This window comes from Propithecus coquereli, unplaced genomic scaffold (genome assembly GCF_000956105.1).
Source record: "Propithecus coquereli isolate 6110/MARCELLA unplaced genomic scaffold, Pcoq_1.0 Scaffold73, whole genome shotgun sequence".
NCBI classification, from domain to species: Eukaryota; Metazoa; Chordata; class Mammalia; order Primates; family Indriidae; genus Propithecus; species Propithecus coquereli.
Window position 1 is genome coordinate 1,284,152 of NW_012153396.1, and position 25,402 is coordinate 1,309,553.

The 25,402-nt window shown below is 39.0% G+C and overlaps 2 protein-coding genes and 1 pseudogene across 3 annotated transcripts in view; 1 reads left to right on the forward strand and 2 right to left on the reverse strand.

Annotated features, from left to right (window-relative positions):
* Window positions 1–15,215, forward strand: part of ENTPD7 (ectonucleoside triphosphate diphosphohydrolase 7) — a 42,337-nt gene extending 27,122 nt beyond the window's left edge. Inside the window, exons 6-13 of the mRNA XM_012661737.1 lie at window positions 316–419; window positions 2,530–2,586; window positions 4,526–4,659; window positions 7,687–7,853; window positions 10,505–10,829; window positions 11,196–11,281; window positions 12,160–12,321; window positions 13,428–15,215. Coding sequence (XP_012517191.1) covers window positions 316–419; window positions 2,530–2,586; window positions 4,526–4,659; window positions 7,687–7,853; window positions 10,505–10,829; window positions 11,196–11,281; window positions 12,160–12,321; window positions 13,428–13,659 — 1,267 coding nt within the window. The 3' untranslated portion in view covers window positions 13,660–15,215. The remainder of the gene's footprint in view (window positions 1–315; window positions 420–2,529; window positions 2,587–4,525; window positions 4,660–7,686; window positions 7,854–10,504; window positions 10,830–11,195; window positions 11,282–12,159; window positions 12,322–13,427) is intronic.
* LOC105824258 lies at window positions 9,298–9,900 on the reverse strand (annotated as a pseudogene).
* A 6,865-nt stretch (window positions 15,216–22,080) lies between the features above and the next one.
* LOC105824326 (cytochrome c oxidase assembly protein COX15 homolog) overlaps window positions 22,081–25,402 on the reverse strand; it is a 14,602-nt gene continuing 11,280 nt past the window's right edge. Inside the window, exons 8-9 of one of the 2 annotated variants that reach the window (XM_012661738.1) lie at window positions 23,936–24,049; window positions 22,081–22,669 (exon numbers count right to left, since the gene is read on the reverse strand). In XM_012661738.1, coding sequence (XP_012517192.1) covers window positions 22,538–22,669; window positions 23,936–24,049 — 246 coding nt within the window. In that variant the 3' untranslated portion in view covers window positions 22,081–22,537. The remainder of the gene's footprint in view (window positions 22,670–23,935; window positions 24,050–25,402) is intronic. The other variant, XM_012661739.1, reaches the window with a different exon arrangement.

Sequence of the window (25,402 nt, forward strand, 5' to 3'; positions counted from 1 at the left end):
CTGTGCTGCAATTTCCTGTGGTTTATTTGTACTCAGCTTGTGAGAGGCATAGAACCATAGTCTCATCTTTTAACACTATTTGAAGTATAACATTATGTAAGGGAAAAGTATTACTACTACCTTATTGTCTTTTATGTAGGAGGCTATACTTGGAGGCATTTTAAACCTTTGAAATCAAAGGAGTTACCAAAAAGAAACAGGGCTTGACAAATGGATGAGATGGGTGAACAGTGAGGTCATAAAAGGACAAGTTGAGGCAGTTTGTGAGAAGAGAGCTTAATGATTAACTTTGGGATTTTTTGTTCTTTCTTGCAGGAAGCAGTTGGCTATTCTGGCTGACCTAGTGAAAGATTTACCACTGGAGTTTGACTTCCTCTTTTCACAGTCTCAGGCAGAAGTGATCTCTGGGAAGCAGGAAGGTACTGGGCCTTAGGAGGTGCAGCTGGTTCACTTCTAAGCCATGACCCAGCCTCTCTAACAGGCAGTTAGGATTACTTTGTATATCTGATTTTTATTTTCCTGCCAGTAATTTTCCTGATTCTGCTATATAGTTTATTTGATTATTTGCATAGTCTGCATTGGTATCTGTTTTAGAATGCTGCATCTAGAAGTCATAAATGTAGATCTGTTTTTAACTTAGTGCTAAGCACTATGTTTATAAGAATGTATTAGTATTTAATGATGATTCCAATTGGATATTTGGTTAGCTAAGTGTACTTTTGTAAATATATAGTTCTAGGAGTTGTATTGAGTTTGTCAAATACAAATGTAAAGCAAATTATTAAAGTAACGGGAAACTTTAATTTCAGGGAATGATCAAAATGAGTTACTTTTGTTTTGTTAACGGGCTCTCCCTTTACTGCAATTATTATGCAGCATTGATACTTCCCTAGAAGCTCATACTATTGGGTTTATGCTTTTGGGGTGGAGTTGAATATGTGTTCTCATGCAGTAAAATGTGGCCAGTTGGATGACTTATGTTTCTATTTCTTGTAAAAGGGAAGGAGATCTTATATGTCTCCTAGTTGTAGTCCACACAAGAGGAAAGATTTACTTTTTTAAATTTCAGTATTGAAATTTTTCAGTCTTAAAATTTCTATTTTGTTCTTCTTAATATTCTATTTCTTTTCTTTTCTGTATCTTTGCCGAGACCTATGTTTTCATTCATTGTAAGACTGATTGTATTTCTTGGTTATATGGCTGCTTTAATATCTTTGTCTGATAATTCCAATATATATTATCTCAGGGTTGGCATTTTTTGATGTTTTTTTTCCCTTATCCATTAATGAGTTGAGATTTTCCTCATTCTTTATATGCCAAGTAATTTTATATTGTATCTTGGAATATTATATTATGAGACTCTTGATCCTGTTTAATTCATAAAGAGAACATAGTTTTTTTTTGTTTTAGCAGGCAGTTGACCTGGTTATGTTCAGGCCTCAAGTTCTAACTGGCCTTCTGTGGGCTATGATTCTATTAGCTTATTCTTCAAAGCCTTGGCACTGCTTATGTGGTTGTCAGCTAATCTGGAACCTGGGCACTGGCCTAGCCCATAGTTCAGTTCCCAAAGTTGTTGGTATATTGTTTAGGGTCAGATCCATGTATGTGTAGCTTGGAGGTGAGCCCAGAGGTTCATACACAACTTTGCTCCTTGTTGTCCATGATCTCCCTGACACCTGTTGGTTTCTTAGAGCTCACTCTCATGGTCCTCCTGTCAGAAAACCAGGGCTTTAATTTGCCCCCTCTGCCTTGCACTTCCCATGACTGCTTCTGCATCCAGGGCCAAATGGTGGGAGGACAGAGGGAGAAAAATAAGCAATAGGGATTTTCCCACACTCTTGAAGCTACAGCTTCTCTGGTCAGAGAGAATAATTCACATCCCTCAGTTTTAGGTATCTGCCCAACTTCCACTTCTGTTGCTGCAGGATTGCCTGGGGTTAGAGAGAACAAACTAAAGGAAAAAAAGCAAATTTTCCCTATTCTCTCTGTACTTTTGGCATCCCCTTTTCTGCTCCTTGGACCAGAAAGCAAGATCTTGAAGTTCTTTCTGTTCATATCTGGTGTACACTTTCATATTTCAAGCTGTTCTTGAGTCCAGGCCAGGCAATGTCTGAGGGGAAAAATATGGGACACTCATTACTGGTTTGGTGGTACTTTAAATTCTGGTCTCATTCTCAGAAAACTGCTCCATGCATTCTATCTAGAGTTTATATTTACATTCAGTGGGGAGATAGGGTGAAGTGTACTTACTCCATCTTGCCCAGAACCAGAAGTCCAAGATTTACATTTTTAAACATTTGTTTTTATAATTAATTCCTATTCATTGTAGGAAATTTGGAAGATGCAAATACTTTTAAAAGGAAAAAAATCACAAGATAACAGATTTGAAGTCCATTCATTGAGAGTATGGAATAAAATACTATGATAACTTTTTTCCAAGAAAAGGAGAAACAGAGAAGCTATAGGGAGAGGTGTATACATGGTATAGCAATAGAGAATTAAGTGAGGGCTTTTGTACTTCTTACTTAGGAGTTTATGCGTGGATTGGAATCAACTTTGTTTTGGGAAGATTTGACCATGAGGATGGTGAGTAAAATTGTCTTCTTATGACAATTCGTTACGTAAGAGCTGAAGAAGGTTTAAGTCATACCTATCCATAGCATGTAAGTGCTAATTTTGAGTTGTTTTGTTTCCTTTTTCTTTTTTAAAACTTAAAATGCTTCATTTTCCAGTCATAATTTGCTTTCTTTTATTTCTTTATAATATGGAAAGTTTTAAACATTCGCAAAAGCAGGGTAAATAATAACACAAACCTCTGTGGACCCATTACCCAGACTCGATACTTATTAACGTTTTGCCATTTTTTTGTCCCCATACTCCTTCCACATATCACAGGTTTTTTCTCATCAGATTCTTTAAAGCAAACCCGAGACATATCATTTTTATCTTCTTGTATGTCAGTATGTATCTCCAATAGATAAGGAGTTACAAAACAAAATGAAAATCCACAACGCCATTTTTAAACTTAACAGAATTAACAGTATATGGTATCATGCAATACATGTATTTATTCATTTATTTATTTTACAGCCCAGCAAGCTAAGAACCTTTAGTTTCTTTTAATCTATAATAGTTAACCTTACCACCCCACTCCCCTGCCTTTAAAAACAAGAAAAAAATTGGGTCACTTGATAAAATGACTTTGCCACATTCAAGATTTTGTCAACTATATCTTTGTGGGGTTAACATGTTTTCTTTAACATGTTTCTTATTCCCTTATATGTCCTTCAAACTGGAGGTCAGATGTAGATGCCTGGTTAGATTCATCTGCAAAACTAAATCACAGATGGTGCTGTGTGTTTCACAGGGATTTTTTTAATGTTTGGTTGTCCTACTTTTGGTCATGTTCTGACTGATCAGGTATTAGGGTTCAGGTATTGTCAGCCTGATCTAATTTATTATAAAAATTCCTCATCAGCCTTTCACCTAATGCTTGTAGTAGCCAATTGTGATCATTGCTTAAATATGTTTTTTCGTTAGAGGTTGGAAAATGGTGATTTTTCTAATTCTGTCATTCCTTCTGCATTTAATGGCTGGGATTTTTATGTAATGAATTTTTGTTCATCAAGTCTTTGGTTATCCTGAAATACAGTTCTTATGGGAAAGACAGAATAAATCTTTGACTCTTTTCCTTTATCTATCAAGTTTTTAAATATTGAGTTGGTGTCCTAGCAACTTCCAAAGTTTTTTTTTAAAACTATTATTATCAACTCATGGATTTTAATATATTTGATGCATGAGAGCCCATCACATTGTTATTCTTTTTAGGAACGCCTTTAGTTTGGCTCCTGTATCCTCTTAACATGATCCCAATACTCTTTTATATTTCTGTTGCTATCTGACACACCAGGGTATCCCAAGCTCATCTTGTGTACTTTTTACCCTAGACCCGGCATTGGCCACTTTTTTAAAATGAGCCCTGGTTTCTTTTAGTAAAAAATGATATTTAGAAATCGTGGTGAAGGTATAGATACCATACGCTCATTGCTCCTGGGATATCTTTGCTTCCAGGCCTTTTAAGGAACAGAGCTGGGAAATACGTAATTTTTAGAAAAAAGAAAAATCATGAGTTCAAAATGATATTTCCAACTCATATTTAAGATTATAAGGTTGTTAATTTCTTTGACTTTATACCTGTATCTTTTTGCTCTTATGCTGAATCTTTGTTCCTGTAGATATTAACATAAATATTTATTTGCTTTCGATAATGTTATTAACAAATAAGACTACTAGAATGCAGTTTAAGATATTTGTTCCTTTTGTCCTTGGGATATATCTCATTGGGGATGTATGGTCATATGGTCAAAATGTCATGTTTAAGTCATTCGAAATAATTCTTCTCTGTATAATATACAGTTGATACAGTTAGATTAATTTCAATATTTTATGGGATTGCTGTTTTCTGTTTTTGAATTAATTTTGGTTTTTAATTACTAGAGCCCTTCTATTCCGTTATTTATTTCAGAATCAGATGCTGAGGCTCCCCAGGAATTGGCAACAGGACGCAGAAGGACAGTAGGGATACTAGATATGGGAGGAGCCTCTCTCCAAATTGCATATGAAGTTCCTACCTCAACCTCTGTCCTTCCTGCAAAACAGGTATTTTACATTTTAGGGAAATTCAGCTGCTAGGAATACCAGTATTTGAGAAGGAAGAACAGTCTTTGGACTTAGACCAACCTGCCTGGGTCCAAATATTTGTTCAGATACTTGCTAACTTGTGTTATCTTGAGTGAGTTACCTCTCTGAGCCTCAATTTCCTCATGTGTAAAAAAGGGATAATAATAGTATCTATCTCATAAAGTTGTAAGGATGAAATAACACCGTGTGTGTTAAGCATTTAGCAAACTGCTCAGTGTATGATAATTAAAATTATACTATATATCTCCTAGGGTTATCTGAGGACTAAACATGATAATACATTTAAATCCTGAAGCACAGTATTTGATACATATCTATTGCTCAATAAATGCTGTTCCATTTCCCCTCACTGATGATTCCATTCCTGTGCTTCTAATATCCCTTACCTTACTAGAACATAAAGAATATATTTTGAGGGAGAAGTTTCATCATAGAGAGAGGAGAGAATTACAGATAACTTTTTGACCAGCTATTATATGCAAGAAATAGACATATTAGTTGCACTACCCACAAAAGTTTATAATTTATCTGTCAGTGGAGACAGTCTGTGACATCAGGCAGACCATAACAGTACTATAATTTAATCTAAATCAAGGTTTCTCATCCTTGGCACTATTGACATTTTGGACTGGATAATTCTTTGTTGTTCAGGGCTCTTCCATGCATCATATGATATTAGCAGCATCTCTGGCCTCTACCAGACGCCAATAACAACCCTCCTCATCCAGTTGTGACAATTAAAAGTGTCTCCAGATATTGCCAGATGTCCACTTGCAGTGCAGGGTGGAAATCACTCCTGGTTGAGACCCTTTGGTTTAAACAGAGAGCTGTGGCAATGTGGGGACTGGCAGGTTCAACTCGATTTGCAAAGGCTTGAGTGGGAGAGCCATGCTGGCTTCATGGATGGTAAAGTATTTACTTGGGCCTTAGATGAGAATAGCCTTTTGCATAGTGGAGACTGAGGGAAGGTCATCTCCACAGAGGGAACACTGTGTACAAAAGCACAGAGAAAGCAGCAAAGAGCCCAGAATGTTCAGTATATGATTTTCATGTGTAATACTTAAGGGAAGATAAGATGGAGTTAGATCATGAGCAGTTTTGGATGCTGTCCTAGGAGGTTTGGCTTTTATTTCTGTAGATAGTGGGGAACCAGCAAAGTTTTTGAGTAGGGCAATCATATGGGCCTCAATTTCATTATCTATAAAATAATTAAGCTCTGAAGGTCCTTCCCAGCTCTGAATTTTGTGACTGTGTTAATTGTATGACTAAGATCTCATCTATTTTTTAGGAAAATAATTTTGGTGTCAGTAGGAGAAATGTAGGGTGGGGAGCCTTGAGTGAGAAGTGTTAAGGAGCTGACCTAGACAACATAAGTGGAAATGAAAGGGAGGGGACAGATTTCAAGGGATATCTTAGAGTAAAAACCCAATGTTAATGGGTGATTGTGGTGGTGTGGGTAGGGCAGGAGGGATGGCCGGTGATGCTGAGAGTCTAACCTAGGTAACCAGAAGGGTGAGGAACCCAGTCACCGAGAGAAGGACCACAAGGGAAAGGGCAGGGTTGATGTTAAGCAAACAGTATGGTCCTGAGAGGTTTGGATAAGAGTATCTATCTAGTCGTCTAGCTCTGAAATCCTAAGACAAATGAGTTCAATTTTGGGTATGTTGAATTTGAGATATCCAAAAACCATATATATGTGTCAAAATATCCACAGGACTGTTAGAAATGTGAATTTGGCAGTCAGCAGAGAATTTCATGCTATGGCTGGAGATTTGGGGAACTAACGAGGTTGTGAGACTTTTAATGCCGCTGTGAACATTCACGTAAACATTTTTGTGTTGATGTACGTTTTCAGATTTCTTGTGTACATACCTAGGAGTGCAATTCCTGGGCACAACAGTATTTGCACAAATTAAAAATAAATATATTCAGGCTGGGTGTTGTGGCTCATGCCTGTAATCCTAGCAGTTTGGGAGGCTGAAGTGGTAGGATCACATGAGGTCAGGAGTTCAAGACCAGCCTGAGCAACACAGTGAGACCCCATCTCTACAAAAAAAAGAAAAATTCGCTGGGCGTGGTAGTCCCAGCTACTCAGGAGGCAGAGGAAGGAGGATTGCTTAAGCCCAGGAGTTTGAGGTTGCAGTGAGCTATGATGAGGCACTGTATTCTAGCCTAGGTGACAGAGTGAGACCCTGTCTCCAAAAAAAAAAAAAAAAAAACAAAAACATTCAAAACAATAATCTCCATTTTTTGTAGCAATACATACATACAAAAATTACACATTAAATATATTAGAATGGTTTAATGGCCTGGAGTGGGAACAGGAGTAGGTATGAGGACAAAAATGAATTAAAAAATAAGAGAAAGGCTTTGCCATGATAATGTGCCATGAACTGAGGAATATGATTAATTCAGTCTCTGCACCTGAGGTCCTCACCTCCACCTCCCACCAAAAAAAAAAAAAGAAAAAAATATAGCACCTTTTCATTGGAGGTAAAATAAACTTGAACTCTCCCAATTCTCAAACCTGTCATAAGGGACATTAGGGCTTTTGGGATAGCTTTAGAAAAGGCCATAGAGTAGATCTCGTGATGATCCCTAAAATTCCTTAGATTTATTTTTATTAATGATTTTTGTTTCTAATTAGATAACACATTCCCATTGTGGAGAATTGGAAAATTCAGAGAAGTAGATGCAAGGAAATGACATCACCTGTAATAATTCTACTCCTGTGTATCTACATACAGTGTTTTAGTCTCTAATTTGATATTTAGTATTTTATTTAGTTTCTAATTTGTACTTTCCAGTGCAGTCTTGTAATTTTATGTCTTTGTTTCAAATAATGTCATGAGGATGAAAGAATGCTGTAAGATATTTTAAAGAGTAGTCATAGAAAATGAAGCCTGATGTATTAGTGATGTCATAGCTTTCTAGGAATCAACCAAAACTAAAATTCCCTTTTTTTCTCTTGATATTGTATTATAGGAAGAAGCTGCCAAGATCCTGCTGGCTGAGTTCAACCTGGGCTGCGATGTGCAACACACCGAACATGTGTACAGGGTTTATGTCACGACCTTTCTGGGTTTTGGAGGCAACTTTGCCCGGCAGCGCTATGAAGACCTTGTGCTGAATGAAACTCTTAATAAAAACAGGTACATTTGACATGAGATCTGGGTTTCTTTCTAAAATAGAATGTTGTCAGGCTGTAGACATTTGGAAGAAATATTTACATCCTCCTAAAATAGATAAGTCCTTTCTTCTTCCTTTTTTCTGACCACCTATGCCAATAGGGAAGTATCTCTTAGAGACCCTCTATTAGCCGTCGCACCTAGTCTGGGTGGAGGGTGCATTCCACCCTTTGTCATTAGGGCTCATAAAAAAGTAGAGCAGCATATTGTGATCTCTTGCTGTGTCACCCATCAGACATGGCATCATGGGATAAATGAGATTAATTAAATTGCTAATTTAAAATATGCAGTATAATGTAGCTGCTGACAGTTCCTTCTGCGTGGAGGTACTTAAGACATGTTCGTTGAATTACAGTGCAGTTGCATCTTACGTGGGAGTTAGGTTCTGTAGTGTACTTAAAAGATAAATAGCATGTATAGTTAAAATTAACTTTTAAAATGGTCTCTCATTAAGTTCAGAACAGCCAGTTTTTCCTCCAGTATTGAGCAGATCTTGGATTCTTCATTCGAGTACGAGATGAAATAGCTAGACCATAATGTACAAACAGTTGTGGGTTTTTTTTCTTAGTTACTTAAAATGATTTATTTTATCATTATGCAAATTGAAGGAAAGCATAATCCTGCTAGGATTACAGGCATGAGCCACAGCACCCAGCCTGAATATATTTATTTTTAATTTGTGCAAATACTATAAGTATAAATAATTTCCACTATAAAATTATTTATACTCATCTATTTATCTAGAAACACTAGCTTGAAGAGGTACTGATATATTCCATCTGTAATAATTTCTCCACAGCAATCTATTGTTTTATATTTAGAGGATGTCGAAAAAAATACTGTCTCATAAGTCTTTTTTGTTTTTCTAAGTCTCAACATTCACTAAGAGTTCAAGGTGCTTTGGGAGAATCCCAGTATCCTGGATGATTGATGAGTGCTTAAAACCAAGCTGTGGGCCAGGCACAGTGGCTCACGCCTGTAATTCTAGCATTCTGGGAGGCCAAGGAGGGAGGATTGCTTGAGCTCAGGAGTTTGAGACCAGCCTGAGCAAGAGCGAGACCCCGTCTCTTATACAAATAGAAAGAAATTAGCCAAACAACTAAAAATAGAAAAAATTAGCTGGGCATGGTGGCGCGTGCCTGTAGTCCCAGCTACCGGGAGGCTGAGGCAGGAGGATCGCTTGAGCCCAGGAGTTTGAGGTTGCTGTGAGCTAGGCTGACGCCATGGCACTCTAGCCCAGGCAACAGAGTGAGACTCTGTCTCAAAAAAAAAAAAAAAAAAACCAAAACCAAGCTGCGTACTTGTATTCTGAAAGTACTCCTGAGCCCATACAAATGTGGCTTGGGCTGAGGTGCTCAGATTGCTCCTGCAGGCACTATGGTGTTAGAAGAACATTGTTGTGAAGGTTTCACACCAGTTTTGGTTTTTCCTTCTTCATTAGCTGCTATGCTTCCTATTCCATTTTCTTCCTTTGTTGTTCTGTTGCCCTCTTTTCTGTCTGCTGTTTCTGCTGCCTCAGAACTGCTTCTTGCCAGGTGGCTGAGCTTCTTCCATACATTGATATTTTCTCACCAAGTATCTAAGTTCCCTACTTCAGATGACTGACGAGTAAAAGGCATATCTTGTGTAGCTGCCTATCTATTAGAGAATCCTGTGCTTCCTAGGATGACAAAACAGTGGTTCTCTCTTCTTAATAATGATTTTCTGAGTTTTCCTTATGGTAGGTCTCATATCCTTAAAATAGTCAGGGTCCAGTTGTTCCAAAACCTTCTGTTGTGTTGCCACATTCCCGTTCCGTCTTCAATCTTTACACTTTTGGGTGCATCTTCATCCTAGGAAGTCTATTCTTCAACATCTCTCTGTTTAGGAACTGATGAATAATTTACCGCAGTTGGCAAAGTTATTTGATTTCCATTTAATTTCTATCCTTGGCCAGATCTGGCCTAACCTCTTTTAGGAATGAGAGTATGGCTGCTGGGCAAGTATAGACTTGAAATAACCGGAACCGTGATAGCCATGGTGGGAATCAAAACCTGCCCCTCCACTCCCCCACTCAGAGGCTCCAGGCCCTGCAGGTGGCTTCCAGGAGCTGGTGCTCCACCTGTTCTTTCCCAGCACTGTTCATTCAAAGCCAGGCATGTCCTCCGTCACCATCACCAGCCATTGTTGTTGTGCCACTGCCGTGGTCCCCTCTTGAGGAAGACCTCCCCATAGCCTTTCCTGCTTCATCTCCTGCCAGTTGTATTTTTAAACATTAGAAACACACTCGACATGGTAAGATCTTTGCATTTTTAAAAGGCATGTGGGAATGAAGACCAGATGGAGAAGAACAGATTCACGTCTCCAATTTCACTACACACTAGGAAATATACGTATTGACTAAAAGGTTGAGCAGAATTGTTCAGTGCCATATTCTCTCACTCTTTTTTTTCCTAAATTTAATGGGCTTAAGTTAAATGTGCATGTGATACAATATGTAATAATATCCCACCCCATCCCTGTTTCTAGGGATGTCATGAAAATCAATAAGGAGATAGCCACGAAGCACATTGTATTTCTTAGACTAGGTTGAGTACAGGGGTGACATGTTTTGCTTGTTCTTGTCATCATGACAGACTGCTGGGCCAGAAGACAGGTCTGAGTCCTGACAATCCATTTCTGGATCCCTGCCTGCCCGTGGGACTCACAGATGTGGTGGAGAGGAACAGCCAGGTCCTGCATGTCCGAGGAAGAGGCGACTGGGCGACTTGCGGGGCAATGCTGAGCCCCCTGCTGGCTCGCTCCAACACCAGCCAGGCCTCACTGAACGGCATCTACCAGTCGCCAATCGACTTCAACAACAGCGAGTTCTACGGCTTCTCTGAATTTTTTTACTGTACAGAGGATGTGTTGCGCATAGGAGGCCGGTACCATGGGCCAACATTCGCCAAGGCTGCTCAGGTAAGTTATTAATGACGAAGATGACTCATGCTGGCAGCGGCCATGTATTGGATGCCTAACTTTGTGCCAGGTGCTATGCAGAGTAGAACGAAGCTCCTTTGGCTTTCGTCACTGCTATTCCTAGTCCTAACCTTACCCCTTGGGAAGCCTGGGAGCCTCAGGAGCCACTTTGGGCTGGCTTGGTACTAGACTTGGAGGCGATGGGAATAAAGAGGGTACAGCACAGCGTTCGTGAGTGAACATGCCATTTCTGTTTCATTTGTCGGCTAGTAGCCCACAGGTAATGGAAATGGAACAGTGGCAACTGTGGGGACGTTATAGATTTGCCTCCAATTTCACGTTGCACTGACTCTGTGGTTGTTCCAGGATTACTGTGGCATGGCTTGGCCGGTACTAACCCAGAGATTCAGGAATGGCCTCTTTTCATCACATGCAGATGAGCATCGACTCAAGTAAGTCACTTCCTTTTCTTCCTTGGATGTGGCTTTAAAATGTAGATGGCGGATTATAATGAGAGAGGGAGGGAGTGAGCAACAGTGCAGATGGAATTTTATGTTGAAGGAGCATTTGATTATTTCAGATTTTGATTTTCTGAGGGATGGTGTCAAAATAGCCTATTTTAGTAAAGCCAAGGGAAATCAGTGGTTATCAAAGAGAGTTCTTTCCAAATGGTTTGACATCCCAAGTGATGATCTTTTTTTTAAAAAACTTTTTAGTCTAGAGAATATCAAACATACAGAAAAGTAGAAAGAATAGTAACATAAACCCTCATGTAACTATCACACAGCTTCGACAAATATCAACATTTTGCCAGTTTGGTTCATTGGTCCTCCCATTTTATAAACAATTTAGTTTAAAATTTTTTAAACAAACAAAAATAGAATAGTATAATGAACTCCTGTGTACCTGTGACCCAGCTTCTGTACTAACAATTATCAGCTCCAGGCCATTCTTGTTTTTATCTGTTTTCCAACCCACTATCCCCCTCTTACCACAGCTGGGTTATTTTAAAGCAGATCCCAGACATCATATATTACATCGGTAGGTATTTCAGCATGCTCTCTGAAGATAGGGACTCTTAAAAAAAAAAAAAGAAAAAAAAAAAACATAGCCACAATCTCATTATTGCCTAAAGATACTCTTCATTTTTGTGGTAAACACAAGATAAAGTGGGCTCAAATTGGGCTCCATCTAGAGGTGAGGAAGGTGAAGCGAGGAAAGGCAGGTCCTTTGGCATCTAGTGTGAATACAGTGTGGCTTATTGAGAAGGAAGGCATTAGAATTCTTTTCTCATTTTTTAAAACATAATTTATTTTTTTTGGTCACACAGATATCAGTGTTTTAAGTCAGCTTGGATGTACCAAGTCCTACATGAAGGATTCCACTTTCCCTATGACTATCCAAACCTGCGGACAGCCCAGCTGGTATATGACCGAGAAGTTCAGTGGACACTGGGAGCCATTCTGTATAAGACACGTTTCTTACCGCTCAGGTAAAGTGAGACTGACCAAGCTGGTATCTTGAGCTCAGAGGATATTAGTCAATGCCTCAGAATGGTTTTTTTTTTTTTTTTTATATGACTTCCCTTCCCTCCCCACTCCACCCCCTCCAAAAAACCAAACTCCCATTACTTCCACATGAGCCGCTGTTACAAATCAGGGTGAGCATTATTGGTCTGGAATCTATTATTCAGCTTTGCCATTTCAGAAATTCAGCTTTTTGTGTTCACCCACAGCAAATCAGTCTTTAGGATTGAGTTGTTACTAGTCATTTCAAAGATATTAAGTGATAAAGTGGTAAACTAAGTCATTCTTAAGATACCCTGGAAAACATATCTGATGAATTGGGGATCGTGGGGACCTGGAAAGTGTGCTCCAAATAAAGTGTTGGTTACTGTCACGCAGAAGTGACGTCCCAGCATTTGCCAGTTCTCATTTGTCTGGAGAAACCAGAAATCCATATGAAGTCTTTCAGTTTAGAGATTCACATTTTAAAACAATACTGCAGGTCAAATAAGACAAAACTAGATCTGGGATTGGGATCACCAAAGAGTAGCTTCTGTTCTAGCCAGGCAGATCATTGCACTTTGGTTTACATATATCTCTTTATTTTTTTTCCAGATTATAATACAAATGATCAAGCAACACTTTTCTTTAGATATATCCTAGATCCTAAGGAAATGCAGCAACTTTAAAAAAAAAATTTAGACACACTCTGATTTCTTGATTGGATTCGGGGGAATACCCTATTCTCATTAGTACCATATGTAAAAACTGTATTTTAAGATTTGTGTTAAGATGACTGGTCTTGTCTTCTGTTCATCTTTTTGGCTTTGGTTTTAAAGGCCTTCTGATTTTGTCCCAGATGTGTCAGCCTATGAGGCTCCTTCTCTGGGTCAGGGAAAGGAAGGTGCAGGAGGAACCATGCAGCAGCCCTGGGTCTGGGGACGTTCTTTAGCTTTGCTTGCTCTGTGGAGCTGGTATCATAGAACGTGTGTGTGGATGAAATAAATAGGATAACACCACTGAACTTTTCACATCAGAGTAAATGTTTCCCTCTGAAAATAATGGTTTTTTTTCTACCTTCAAACTCCTCCAGGGATCTTCGACAGGAAGGTGTCCGACAAGTCCATGGTAGCTGGTTACGTCTCTCCTTTGTGTACAACCACTATCTCTTCTTTGCCTGTATCCTGGTGGTGCTACTGGCCATCATCCTGTACCTTCTGCGGCTACGCCGAATTCACCACCGACAAACTCGAGCCTCAGCTCCATTGGACTTGCTGTGGCTTGAAGAGGTGGTGCCCATGATTGGAGTACAGGTGGGACCGTGAGGCCAGACCAGGACTAGAGAAGCTTGAGTACCCCAGAGTCGCTGCTCGTTGAATTCCTCCACTTTCTTGTATTGGCCTCAGATGCTGCGTTGCTTGACCTTGTGGATATTTTCCTTTGGAATTCCTACTTTAATTTCTTCATTAATTCCTTTTCAGTTCCCAGGTCTCTTCTCTGAGAGAAGCTGTAATTTAGTCTGTGATGAGAGATTGGTGCTAACACAGGGGACCAAGCTTTGTCCGATTGAAGCGTGCTTTGACTCCTTTATCCTGAGAGGTCTAGTGTGTTCCTGGGATCTCGCCTTTTCTTCCCTTGCTAAAGCATGAGGTTTGGCATTGGGCATGTTAGAAGCCTGGTTGAAACCAAACTTGGAGCATCCGATTCAAAGCCAGACACATTCTAGCAAGTGCAGCAGCCTCTTCTTTCTCTGTAACAGAGATATCATTCATGTGGAGATCCACAGCCTTTAATAAGGATCCAAGATCTTTGGAGTTCAAAGGACCAGATATGAATTTCCAGACAACCAAAATAACATAACTTCCTTACTTACTTGACAAAGAAGCCATTGTGGGTGTGATCCAAGATCCCTGATGTAGTGTTGCTGTTGTTAGTGCGTGATTTTAAAGGTTAGAACCCCTTCTAAATGAATGGTCCATGGAAGATTTTATAGTATCTTATCTGATGCCTGGTATGACCAGGGTAGAAAATTTTTCCATGTCTGTGTGCCTCACAGGCGGTTTGGGCATTAATTTTGCTTTTGAGCCTTAAGTGTGCTTGTAGGGTGGAGAAACTGTGATGGGGATGGGGCACCTGGATTTGTCTGGTTTCAGGTCACTGTCCCCTAGGCTTATTTTATGAGTTCCTATACAGGAAGATTCAGAGAGTTCTTTCATTTCACTGCTAAGATCAATACATAGTTTGGGAAGGGATGTATTTGGATTGTTTTTAAAGGAAAGAAAACAGTATCGGGAGAGTGGGCAAAGGGAATAACATCAAAGCTCTTATTTATTAATTATTTCTGAGAAATAGAAGTTTTCTCAATTTCTGACTCTTGGAATATCTGAAAGTGAGCAAATTCTGAACTTTGGAATAGATAAATCTGTTAATAAGTCATCTGGCAACTTCTAGAACCTCTGTTAAGAGAGATTGCCCAGTCACAAACAGCACTTCTGGGGAGAGAGGAAAAGCCATAACAGTTACATTTTCATCCACTACACTTCAGGAGCTTTGCTTTTCCTCTACATTTAGCCTTTAAGTTGCATGAAGATTTCTTTTTCATCATCTCCCCCATGGAGTCGTCTTTATACTTTACCCTTTCCTATATGTAGCCCTGAATGCCCTGTCTGCGAATATGCTCCCAGGGTGGAAGTAGCTTTCTCTTCTGTTGCCTTTTGAGTTCTAGGATTAGATGAATAGAGGGAAAGATCTCTGACTTTAAAGAAAAAAAATGGAACCCTTCAAAAATAAATTTCATACTAGGAGCTGAAAAGAATTAAATGCTGCAAAGAACGGAGAAAAAGAAATCAAGATCCTCCTAGAAACAAACTGAGAATAAGTACACTAACACTTGGTTGGTAGGTGAAAGGTGATGAGCCTTGAATTGTTTTCAAATTAGATAAACATGAATCTAGCAAAGACTCTTACAGTTTCCTTTGGAAATATCTTTTACCTTTCATTAGGGCTTCTGTCATAGCAATTTCCTTTATTTTTATTTATTTATTTTTTTTGAGACATGGTCTCTGTTGCCTGGGCTAGAGTGCCATGGTGTCATTATAGCTCACAGCAACCTCAAACTCCTGGGTTCAAGCCATCCTCCTGCCTTCGCCTCACCAGTAGCTGGGACTATAGGCATGTGCCACCATGCCCGGCTAATTTTTCTATTTTTGGTAGAGACGGGGGTCTCACTCTTGCTCAGGCTAGCATCAAACTCCTGACCTCAAGTGATCCTCCCGCCTCAGCCTCCCAGAGTGCTAGGATTACAGATGTGAGCCACTGCACCTGACCAATTTCCTTTAATTTTTAAGACCTTCAGATTGCCTTGATTTTCTTTTATTTCTTATTATCTTTGTGTCCTATGAGTAAGCTCTTGCTTTACGAATGCTGCTTAAAAATAATGTCAGAATGTTTTTGCTAGACATTGCCTATTCAGGTTACTTTTTCTTTCCCCTCACATAGCTTCCAAATACTCTTTTTGATTTTTCTGTGATATCTAGTCAAAACATACTTGACTGGCTAACAGTGATCATATGCACGCGCTCAAAATGAAGTTGAAACAGGGAGGTAGTGATTAGCCCAAATCGAAAGCTCTTATTAGTAAAGTTATCCTTCATCCTGGTTGTAATAGTAATAGCCACCATTTGTTAAACATTTATTATGTACCACAGCAATTTCTTAATTTTATATGTATTATTTAATCATTACAACCTTTCAGATATTATGTTCTTTTTATAGTTGAGAATCTCAGGATACCTACATTTATCATTTTTTCAATATAAATGTATTTCTTATTCTTAATTTATTTTAATTAGTCTTTGAGTTTTTGTTTAGTGTGCTATATATTATTATTTTAATATTATGGGATCTAGGCTTGTCTCTATTACCATAAGTAAGACTTCCCAGAGTTCTATAGTATAAAATTTTTATCATACCCCTCAGAGGAACAGAGTATTTGCTCTTGGTATTATTGGCTCCTGTGCTTCTTCCATTTTCCCAATTAATAGATTTTAAATGAAATCTCATTAGCTAGAAACAGAAGCCATTTATTCCTTGCTGAGGGCCAATTACTTACATATATTGCTTCCTCATAATGAATCTATCTTGCCATGCCCTTGACCCTCTTTTAGCCTTCAGTTTTTAAATATTTATTTTCTATTTGCATTTCTGCACTTTGAGTGGTCCCCCTACCAAGGTAATTATGGTGTCATAAAATGCACACTCCACTAATTCCTTTGAAGCTTACCAACCACTCTTAATCTGAACTGTTATAGTACTCTTGTTATTACTGAGGACAGGTCACAAATGTCAAAATTGGAGTCAGTGGCTTATAGTAATGATGCTTTATTAGTCTTATGATGGCACAGTCTATCACTTTCCCCTGAATTCTTGTCACTAGAACATAATGAAAATATCTATAATACCCACTTATGTAGCATTACATTCACTTAAGTTGCAGTTAACTCCAAGCCAAATTATACCACCTTTCTCTCTGGACCTTAGCTCCTGGAATTGAATTTCCCTGGTCTGGGAAATCTTTCCACCAACCTTGTATTTATTTTCCAACTGTTATCCAAAGTATTTTGCTCCTCCCCCTCCTCAGCCTAAGAGCTTTCTTTTACTTCAAGGCCTTGGGTAGTGATTGTTGAAATGTGGCTGACTGAAGGTCTGCCATGCACTTGCTAAGCTAGTCTTTTCAGGCATTAACACTTATCACATCCTTATTAAATTTTTGAAATAAAATAGCTTATACTTCTCACTGGTATAATCTATACAGATGCTCCCCCTCTTCCCTGTCTCAGTTTTGTGTTTTGCTTTTTGTCAGGGGTGAAAGACAAGTAGGCGGTATCATTTAACATACTGACTGACACCCTAGAAAAAAATTTTTTTCCTTGAGGCCACAGTGTTTTATTATGAAAATAGACTAAAAACTTCGAGAACAAAATGATCCTAATTTAATGAAAAATTTAATGAAAAATGAAATTTATTGACTTCTATTCATTTAATCCATGTTTTTAGAATTAATTTGTCAATACTAATTGTAACAATAAGAACATCAACAAGATTTTCACGAACCAACTGCAGGGTTTTGCCCAGGTTTTGTTTCAGGAGGCACCAGGCTCAAAACTAGCGTGAGTTAAATACAACTCACGTGGCAGTTAATGTGTTACAGAGTGCTGGACTTAATGAATAGTAGACTTGGATTCTAGTCCTGGCTTTGTCATTTACTAGCTCAGGTACCCCAGGTAAGTCACTTGCCCTCTCTGGTTCAGTTCTCATCTATAAAACAAGGTGGCTAGAAAAGACAAGGAACTAAAGGCAGCAAACAAGGTACAAAAGTCTTACTGTTTCAGGAAGAGGATTTTGGCCCTTTGGTTTGTAATAGAAGACCAGGCTGCCCCAAAGAGCTTCCTCTTTTATCCATAGCCCCTGATGTTAAAGATTGATGGGAATGGAGTTTCCAACAGCAAACATTCATTATAAATAAATTTCAGGAGACAAGAGTTTTAAAGCCAGAATTTTAGAGGTCTTCTGGTCACCCCCCTTGTTTTATGGGTAATGAAATAGAGGCCCAGAGCAGTTGTAGTATGTGCAGTCACAGTGAGTGGAATCTTGGACCCCAGGTTTCTCTGTTCTCTGTAACACCCCTCCCCCCCAACCCCTTTGACAGCTACAGTGAAATGCATACTGACAGAGTCTTTCTGCAAGTGTATTTCAACAGAATCTATTCTTCATGATACAGCTGGCTGCAATTAACCATCCTCACTCTTTATAACTGCTTCTGATATTCATTTGTAATTGCTTTGTTCACAGTTAGTAATAAACTTCGAAAGAAATAACTAAACTTCGTTAGAAATAGTGCCAAGTTTCCACTACATCTATTCTAATTTCTTTTAAAACTTTTAAATTTTAGATGTCTCTTTTAAATAATTTGCTTAATTTTGTACAATTTTCTTAATCACAGCATCCAAGCAATTCATAAGATGGTTATAATCTAAATAAGGGTATAAATGCTTGTTAGATCTACCTCACTAAAGAACTTGGTTGTAATTCTTCTGCAGTTTCCAGACTCACTTACAGAAAGAGTGCTATTTCTTTTTGCTGTCTTTAAGCTTCTTTTGAGACTAATTCAGAACTAGTATGTAATTTTCCTTTTTGCTGTAGTATGTGGTGTAACATCATTTCAATTGGGATTAAGAATTAAGGTAGAAATAGCAGATATTTCAAATTCTCCTAAATTAGTCTGTTATGTGTGCTGGTTTCAGAGTCCTGCCACTGGGGCAATGTGCTTGTCAAACTTGAGGATTTTGTTGGTGTTATAAAAAAAATTACTGTTAAAAAACGAGGACCCAAAACCAAAAGTTTTGGCTCTTTTGATTAAAAATCTAGAATAGTAAACATTTTTGCAAACAGTGAATATACCTGACATCAGTAATTTTAAGTTATATTCTATATTCCTTATGGCTCTGTCTCATAATCTGGATCTGATTTTAAAAGTTGTAGCGCTGTTTGGGTGTCCTGTCCACCTTCTGGTTTGTTTCTGCAGGTAGCTTGTTAAAGCTTCATTTTAAGCCTACTTTGTCTTTCTTTTTTATATCCTAATAGACTTCCCTTATTACATGTTTCCCTTTTGCTCTAATATTTCATTATTTCCCAGTTTGTTGGTACCATTATTAGAGGGACAGTGAAAGAACAACACACCAGTTGACCATTGTGTTTCTCAGGAAATCTGAGCAATAAGATCCTTTTATTTGTAAAACTGAATCATTACTCATAAGAGCTTTCACTTTTAAAATATAATCAATCATTGCTTGCCATTTCTGTAAAAACCAAAGCTAAAAAATTTTCTGAAACACAGGATGTCTGTAGCCGTGCATGATTTCAGGCAAGCCTGAAGAAATGTCTGCTCCTGAGCCTCTCCTTTTAAGTAGGGCAGCCACTTGTATACCCTCTGTTGGCCTACCACTTCTCCACTCTAAGGCAGCCCTGGTACTTTCCTAAGTGGCCCATCCTACGGAGCACCTACCAGAGTTTGGCTTGCTGCTGGTGAAGGCCCTCCCTCTTATTAGCTTCCTAACAGTCTTTCTCCACAAGCAGGAATCCCAAATACTTTAGTTTCTAGTATTTGTTATTATGTTGTGTTTGAAATTCTCATTCTACAATTCCTCTTTAGTTGAAGCCCTGAAGTATATGCCATGTCTATTATTTCTACCTTGAGCAATGGCCTTTGCAGAGTGTGTTGAAAGGTATCTTTTTATTATTATCCACTAGACAAGCCACACTTTAAAACACCAAAGGCTGCCTGTATTGCATTGCTTTTGAGGGCTGTTAAGACTGTGTTTTTCTAATGCTTCACATTAAATAATTATTTTGTTAAACAGTCCTTAAAATTTAACATTGTAAGTCAGTGTTGAGGAAAATGTGCAACGCATGTTAGAGAAGTGATGCACTCTCCCTTATGCAGGGACGTGAGTATATGTGTTATAATACATACGCCGATACATAACCCACCACTTGTCTGAGGACCAGAAAGATAGCTGTCGATAAACTGGTTATCCTAAAATCACGATCAGTGTTGGTCTTTGCAATCAACATTGCTTTAGGCAGTTGCTAATCATTACTCGTGCTACAACAGACAGCATTTGTCAATGTTAGTTAAAGACAAGAATATCTGGGATGACCGATGAAAGCCATATGTTTTAATTTCCTTTATGTTATAAAAACAACTGACAGAACTTTTGAGAGATCTTTGAGAATACTAAGGAAAATTCATTTAATCCTATATGTATGTGATGACTTTTTTGGGAAAGAGGTGTTTGGAACATCAGTCTGCAACCATCCATTTTCTATTAATTCCCGCGTTCCTTCATTCCATGTTTAGTATGTGTCTGGTGGTGCTGGGAATAACACAGATACAAAAATTAAGATAATCACCATTCACCAGGAGCTCATAGATGGCATAATACAGTTACATAGCTAAATGCAACCACGTTTTTCAGACGTATTCATCATCTGTAATTAAAGAAAAATGAAGTAAAACATCTGAAACATTAACTTATCTATGAGTTGCTACTTTCTTGGAGGGAACTGTAGAAGCATTAACATATGGTTCTTTAGGTCATACTGCCCTCTGCTGACTCAGTTATTAACCAAGGACAACCTGGGTTTGGGGGCTCACAAGATGATCGTTGGGAACCTGCCGCAGTGACTGCAGTTTCTTCTTTAAAGAATTCTATATAGAAGAGATGATATCCTATTAACATACTAATAGGATTAACAGATCAAACGATGGGGAGGGGTGGAAATTTGGAGGGAATGGGAATAAGCTGGTCAGAACTTTCTAAAGTAACTAGGCTGTCGGGACCTAAGTCAGTGGTCCCCAAACTTGTCTATGTATGGTAATCACCTGGTGGAACTTAAAAACTATGCCTATAACTGCTCCCACATGTGATTTAATTGGTCTTAGATGAGGCTTGGGCTTTGGGACTTTTAAGAGTCTAATTTGAGAGAGGTTGGGAAGCAGTTCTAGGCAATAGTATAAGCCTACCAGGGTACAGGATTTTTGAAAAATCTAAGTCAAACTGTCCCGTTTTTTTTGTTTTGCTAAGAACCACCTAAGAATGGTACACTGTAGGTCAAACTGAAACTCACAGAATACTGGAAGTGAGAGGGAACTGAGATCATGGAGTTCAGAGACTGCAAATGGACAAACTTTAGGGCATTTATGGCTCCCACATGTTAAGCCTGCATAACATTTTTAAAAACTTGAAATTAGTTGCCAATACTTAATTTAGAGTGTTCACATAAAATCTAGATATTTGGTTTCTTTAAAAACCAGAAGATGTGACAACTTTGGACCTGCAGAGCAGCTACAGGCCAGAGCTAAGTAGTAGTTTAGTAGTAGTATCCTCTGGATACACACTTAGTGGTCAATGTCCTGCTTAAATTTGGTACCCAGAGTGAAATGTAACACCTTACGGGTATTTCAACTATGGCTGGTAGCACTTCTAGTGATAAAACTTATAGTACACTAATTTTTCTGTGTGGTCATGTGATAACAACATAAACAGTTGGTTCATGTTGAGCCTAAGGCCAACTGAAATCCCCTAGTCTTTTTTTGTATGAAATAATACAAAGCCAGGTTTCTTCACCCAAATGTATATAGCTTATTTAATTTAAATGACTATGTTACATTTATAATCTGTTTAATTTCATCTTGATGGAGTCACTTTCAGACTCTGTCGATTTGTTGCTGTCATCTGTTAGCAATGTTGGGTTGCCCGTCCTCAAATCAGATGTTTCTGATGCCTTCACCAAATCACTGATTTAAAAAATAAAGTTAAATAAGACAGAGCTCTGTGAAATATCAATAGAGACCAAAATCACACCATTTCAGTAGTCAACAATTTGTTTAAATGTCTGAATAGAAGTCCATGTACTACACCATCAAGGCCGTATTTTTCTTACTGACAAGGCTGTTAGGAAACCCTTTCAGGAACCAATTTATACTGTCTATTCCATTCCTAGCAATGTAACAACACAATCAAAAGAAAAACTAGGTTAAGTGCTTGACAAATCCAAGTGGGTTACTAATGATTACCTCCTTTTCCAAGTACTTATAAACCATTTTGCTGCATAGACACATTAAGCTTGTCAAAATCTATGATTTTCCCATTTTTAAAAATCAGGATACTAAAAGTCATTAGCTATTTTTTGCTGTAGGCTAGCTGGCTACTTTAGTATGTGCCAGTCCCCGCTTTGAATCTTCACCTGAAGGAAATGAAGTTAAGATCATAAAGAAATTCTACTTAAGCAGAATTCAGGACTGAGGAGAACAAGGAGACAGAAATCATGCATGTAGAACCAAGACGTTGCCAATACTGAGAAATCTGAGACAGAGCCTATTAAGAAGTCGCAAATGGCAGACATTTCTTTTTCAATGTGAAAAGTAACAGATTTAAAGAGGAACTTCCAGTGTTACCATACTTAATGCCATTCTTGATCCAGTGATTATCTCAAAACAGGCAAAGAGTTTTAAATAACTTGACCAATTTGGAAACCTCTTGGTATGCCAAGGCCATCCTAGTAAAAAAGCCCAAGTTCTTGTGCTCTCTGATAAACTGTCAAAAGCACAGTTTCAGTCCTAGGAAGCTGATCCTCTGAGAATTACTTTGGGATTCTTCGGAGTTCGTTCATGAGCCAAAGGGCACTACTGAGCAGAGCCAAGGAGCCTGACTGGTGAGTGGCAGCCAAAGGAGTCGGAACATACATCAGCAGAGTGCTAATGCCCAAGCCCACCTGTTAAAAAGGAAAGAAAGCAATAAGAAAAGCAGTAACCACAAATTCAGACTGAAAATGACCAGGCGTGGATAACCAGATACACAAACCTCTATACTCTCCCATCATACATATATTTAAAATATATATTTTTTTAATTTCACAAGCAAATATGCTTATAATGAAGGAATCTCAACAAAATAAACCTAAAATTCCCCTTAATTATCTTTCATCCCATCCCAGTTCCCTGTTTTTAGTTTTTATACGCCTGTACTTTTTTTTTTTTTAAAGAAACTGTCTTGCTCTGTCACTCAGACTGGAGTATGGTGGTATAATCATAGCTCAGTACAGCCTCCAAATCCCGGGCTCAAGCGATCCTCCTGGCTCAGCCTCCTGAGTAGCCAGGACAGGTGCACGCTAGCATGTCCCGCCAATTTTTAAATTTTTTGTAGAGATGGGGTCTGACTAGGTTGCCCATGTTGGTCTTCAACTCCTGGCCTGAAGTGATCCTCCCGCCTTGGCCTCCCAAAGTGCTAGGATTATAGGCGTGAGCCACCGGGCCTGGCTCCACATTTATACTTTTGTATAAATGTTTATAGAGAAATATACAATTTTGTGCTTTTAAAAAATATATTCTTCTGTCACTTGCTTTTTTTTTACTTAACAATATATAGTATATCTTGAGATCTTATTATTTTAAACTGCTGCACAGTATTCCATAGCATGGACATACCATAGTTGTTATTTAACTAGGTTGTTTCCAATTTTTCACTATCATAACAATTCTATGATGAGTTTCTGTGCACAAAACTCTTTGTGCATTAGGCTACTTTTAGGGCAGGCACTGATAAGTTAATTTGCTGGACCAAAGGATTATACATTTCACATTCTAAAAGATATTGCCGGATTGCCCTCTGAAAAAAGCTATACCAACTCATGCTCTCACTAAGAATATTTGAAGGTATCCATTTTCCTATATCCAGCCCAATACCTGATTATTTTTTTTTTTCCTTTCTTTATTTCTTTCCAATGTGAAAGGCACAAAATGGTACTCATTATTTTAATTTGCTCCTCTCTGATCATGAGTGAAGCTAAACAGCTTTTCATGTTTATTGGCCATTCATCAATAATAATTCTTTTGTGAGAACTGTGTGTTGATATCCTTTATTTAGTTTCTGGTTATTAATCTTTTAAACTACTATAGAGAATATTTTCTCCTAGTCTGTCACCTTTCCTTTTTAACTTTGTTTTGGGGATACTGTCAGACCAAAAAGAAGTGGTTTATACCTGCATATATGCCAAAGCCAGCAGAGTCACTGCTGCCACCCTGGTCCTTCTAGGAAGGGGAATTCTCCGGGAGAGGAAGTAGAGAGCTGTAATGGCAGTGACTGAAGCGATTCCCTGCAGGGAAGAAAGACTCTCATCACAAGTCAGGTTTACACGTATCTCCTCTGGAACCACCGAGCTACCACAAAGTATTTCCCTGCACAGGTTACGCGACTGCTCTTCAGTTCCACCCTCATTACTTCTCCTCAGCCTCTTCCATAATCCTCTTCTACTTGCCACTTAAATGTCGGTGTTACACCCAGGGCTCCACCTGAGGTTCTGCATGTATCATTTTATACACGTTCTCAGTGACCAGGTGTGGCCCTCGCTTTTTAATTCTTTGCATCCATATCCCTAATTTTACCTCTACTCTAATCCTATATTCTTAAAGCTGGGCTGACCCCAGCACATGAAGGTTACTATTTTCCTGGGCTGTAAGTAGAGAGGTGGTGGTGCTGCCAGCTGGGGCTGAAAAAGACCTGAAGTCTCATTTTCTTTCTTTTTTTTTTTTTTTTTTTTGAGACACAGTCTCACTCTGCTGCCCGGGCTAGAGTGCCGTGGCGTCAGCCTAGCTCACAGCAACCTCAAACTCCTGGGCTCAGGCGATCCTTCTGCCTCAGCCTCCCGAGTAGCTGGGACTACAGGCATGCGCCACCATGCCCGGCTAATTTTTATCTATATATATTTTTAGTTGTCCAGATCATTTCTTTCTATTTTTTAGTAGAGACAGGGTCTCGCTCTTGCTCAGGCTGGTCTCAAACTCCTGACCTTGAGCGATCCAACCGCCTCGGCCTCCCAGAGTGCTAGGATTACAGGCATGAGCCACCGCGCCTGGCCCCGAAGTCTCATTTTCATTCTCATCCCTTCACAGCAAGGGTCCAGGACTGGCAATAAGGTCCCCTTTCCCCTTTCCTGATGTCAGTGAGAATATTTCTCTATCAAATTTCTACATCTACTTCACTTCTTTTCCTTTTCAGAGATGTCCACAATGACAACTTCAACCAGACTTGACTTATGCCAAAATATTGTGTAGAGGTGGGGACTGAGCCCACCCAAGGTGACTTGCCCCATCCTCAGCCCAGCGCCCTTTGGATACCCGAGTCCTCTGCAGCTCTCTCTCTGGACATACTACTATCATCTCACACTCAATATGCCTCAATCTGATGACGTCCTCCCATCACACTTCTAGCTCAACACTCATTCTGATGGTCCCACTTCTGTTGGTCATGTTTTAAGCATGCCACAGAAGAAACTTTAAGATCTCCTTTGATCTTTCTTCACCTTTATTCCTAACAGCCAATCTCTGCCAACTCTGTTCCTTTAAACCCTCTCAGGGCCGGCGCGGTGGCTCACGCCTGTAATCCTAGCACTCTGGGAGGCCGAGGCGGGCGGATTGTTTGAGCTCAGGAGTTCGAGACCAGCCTGAGC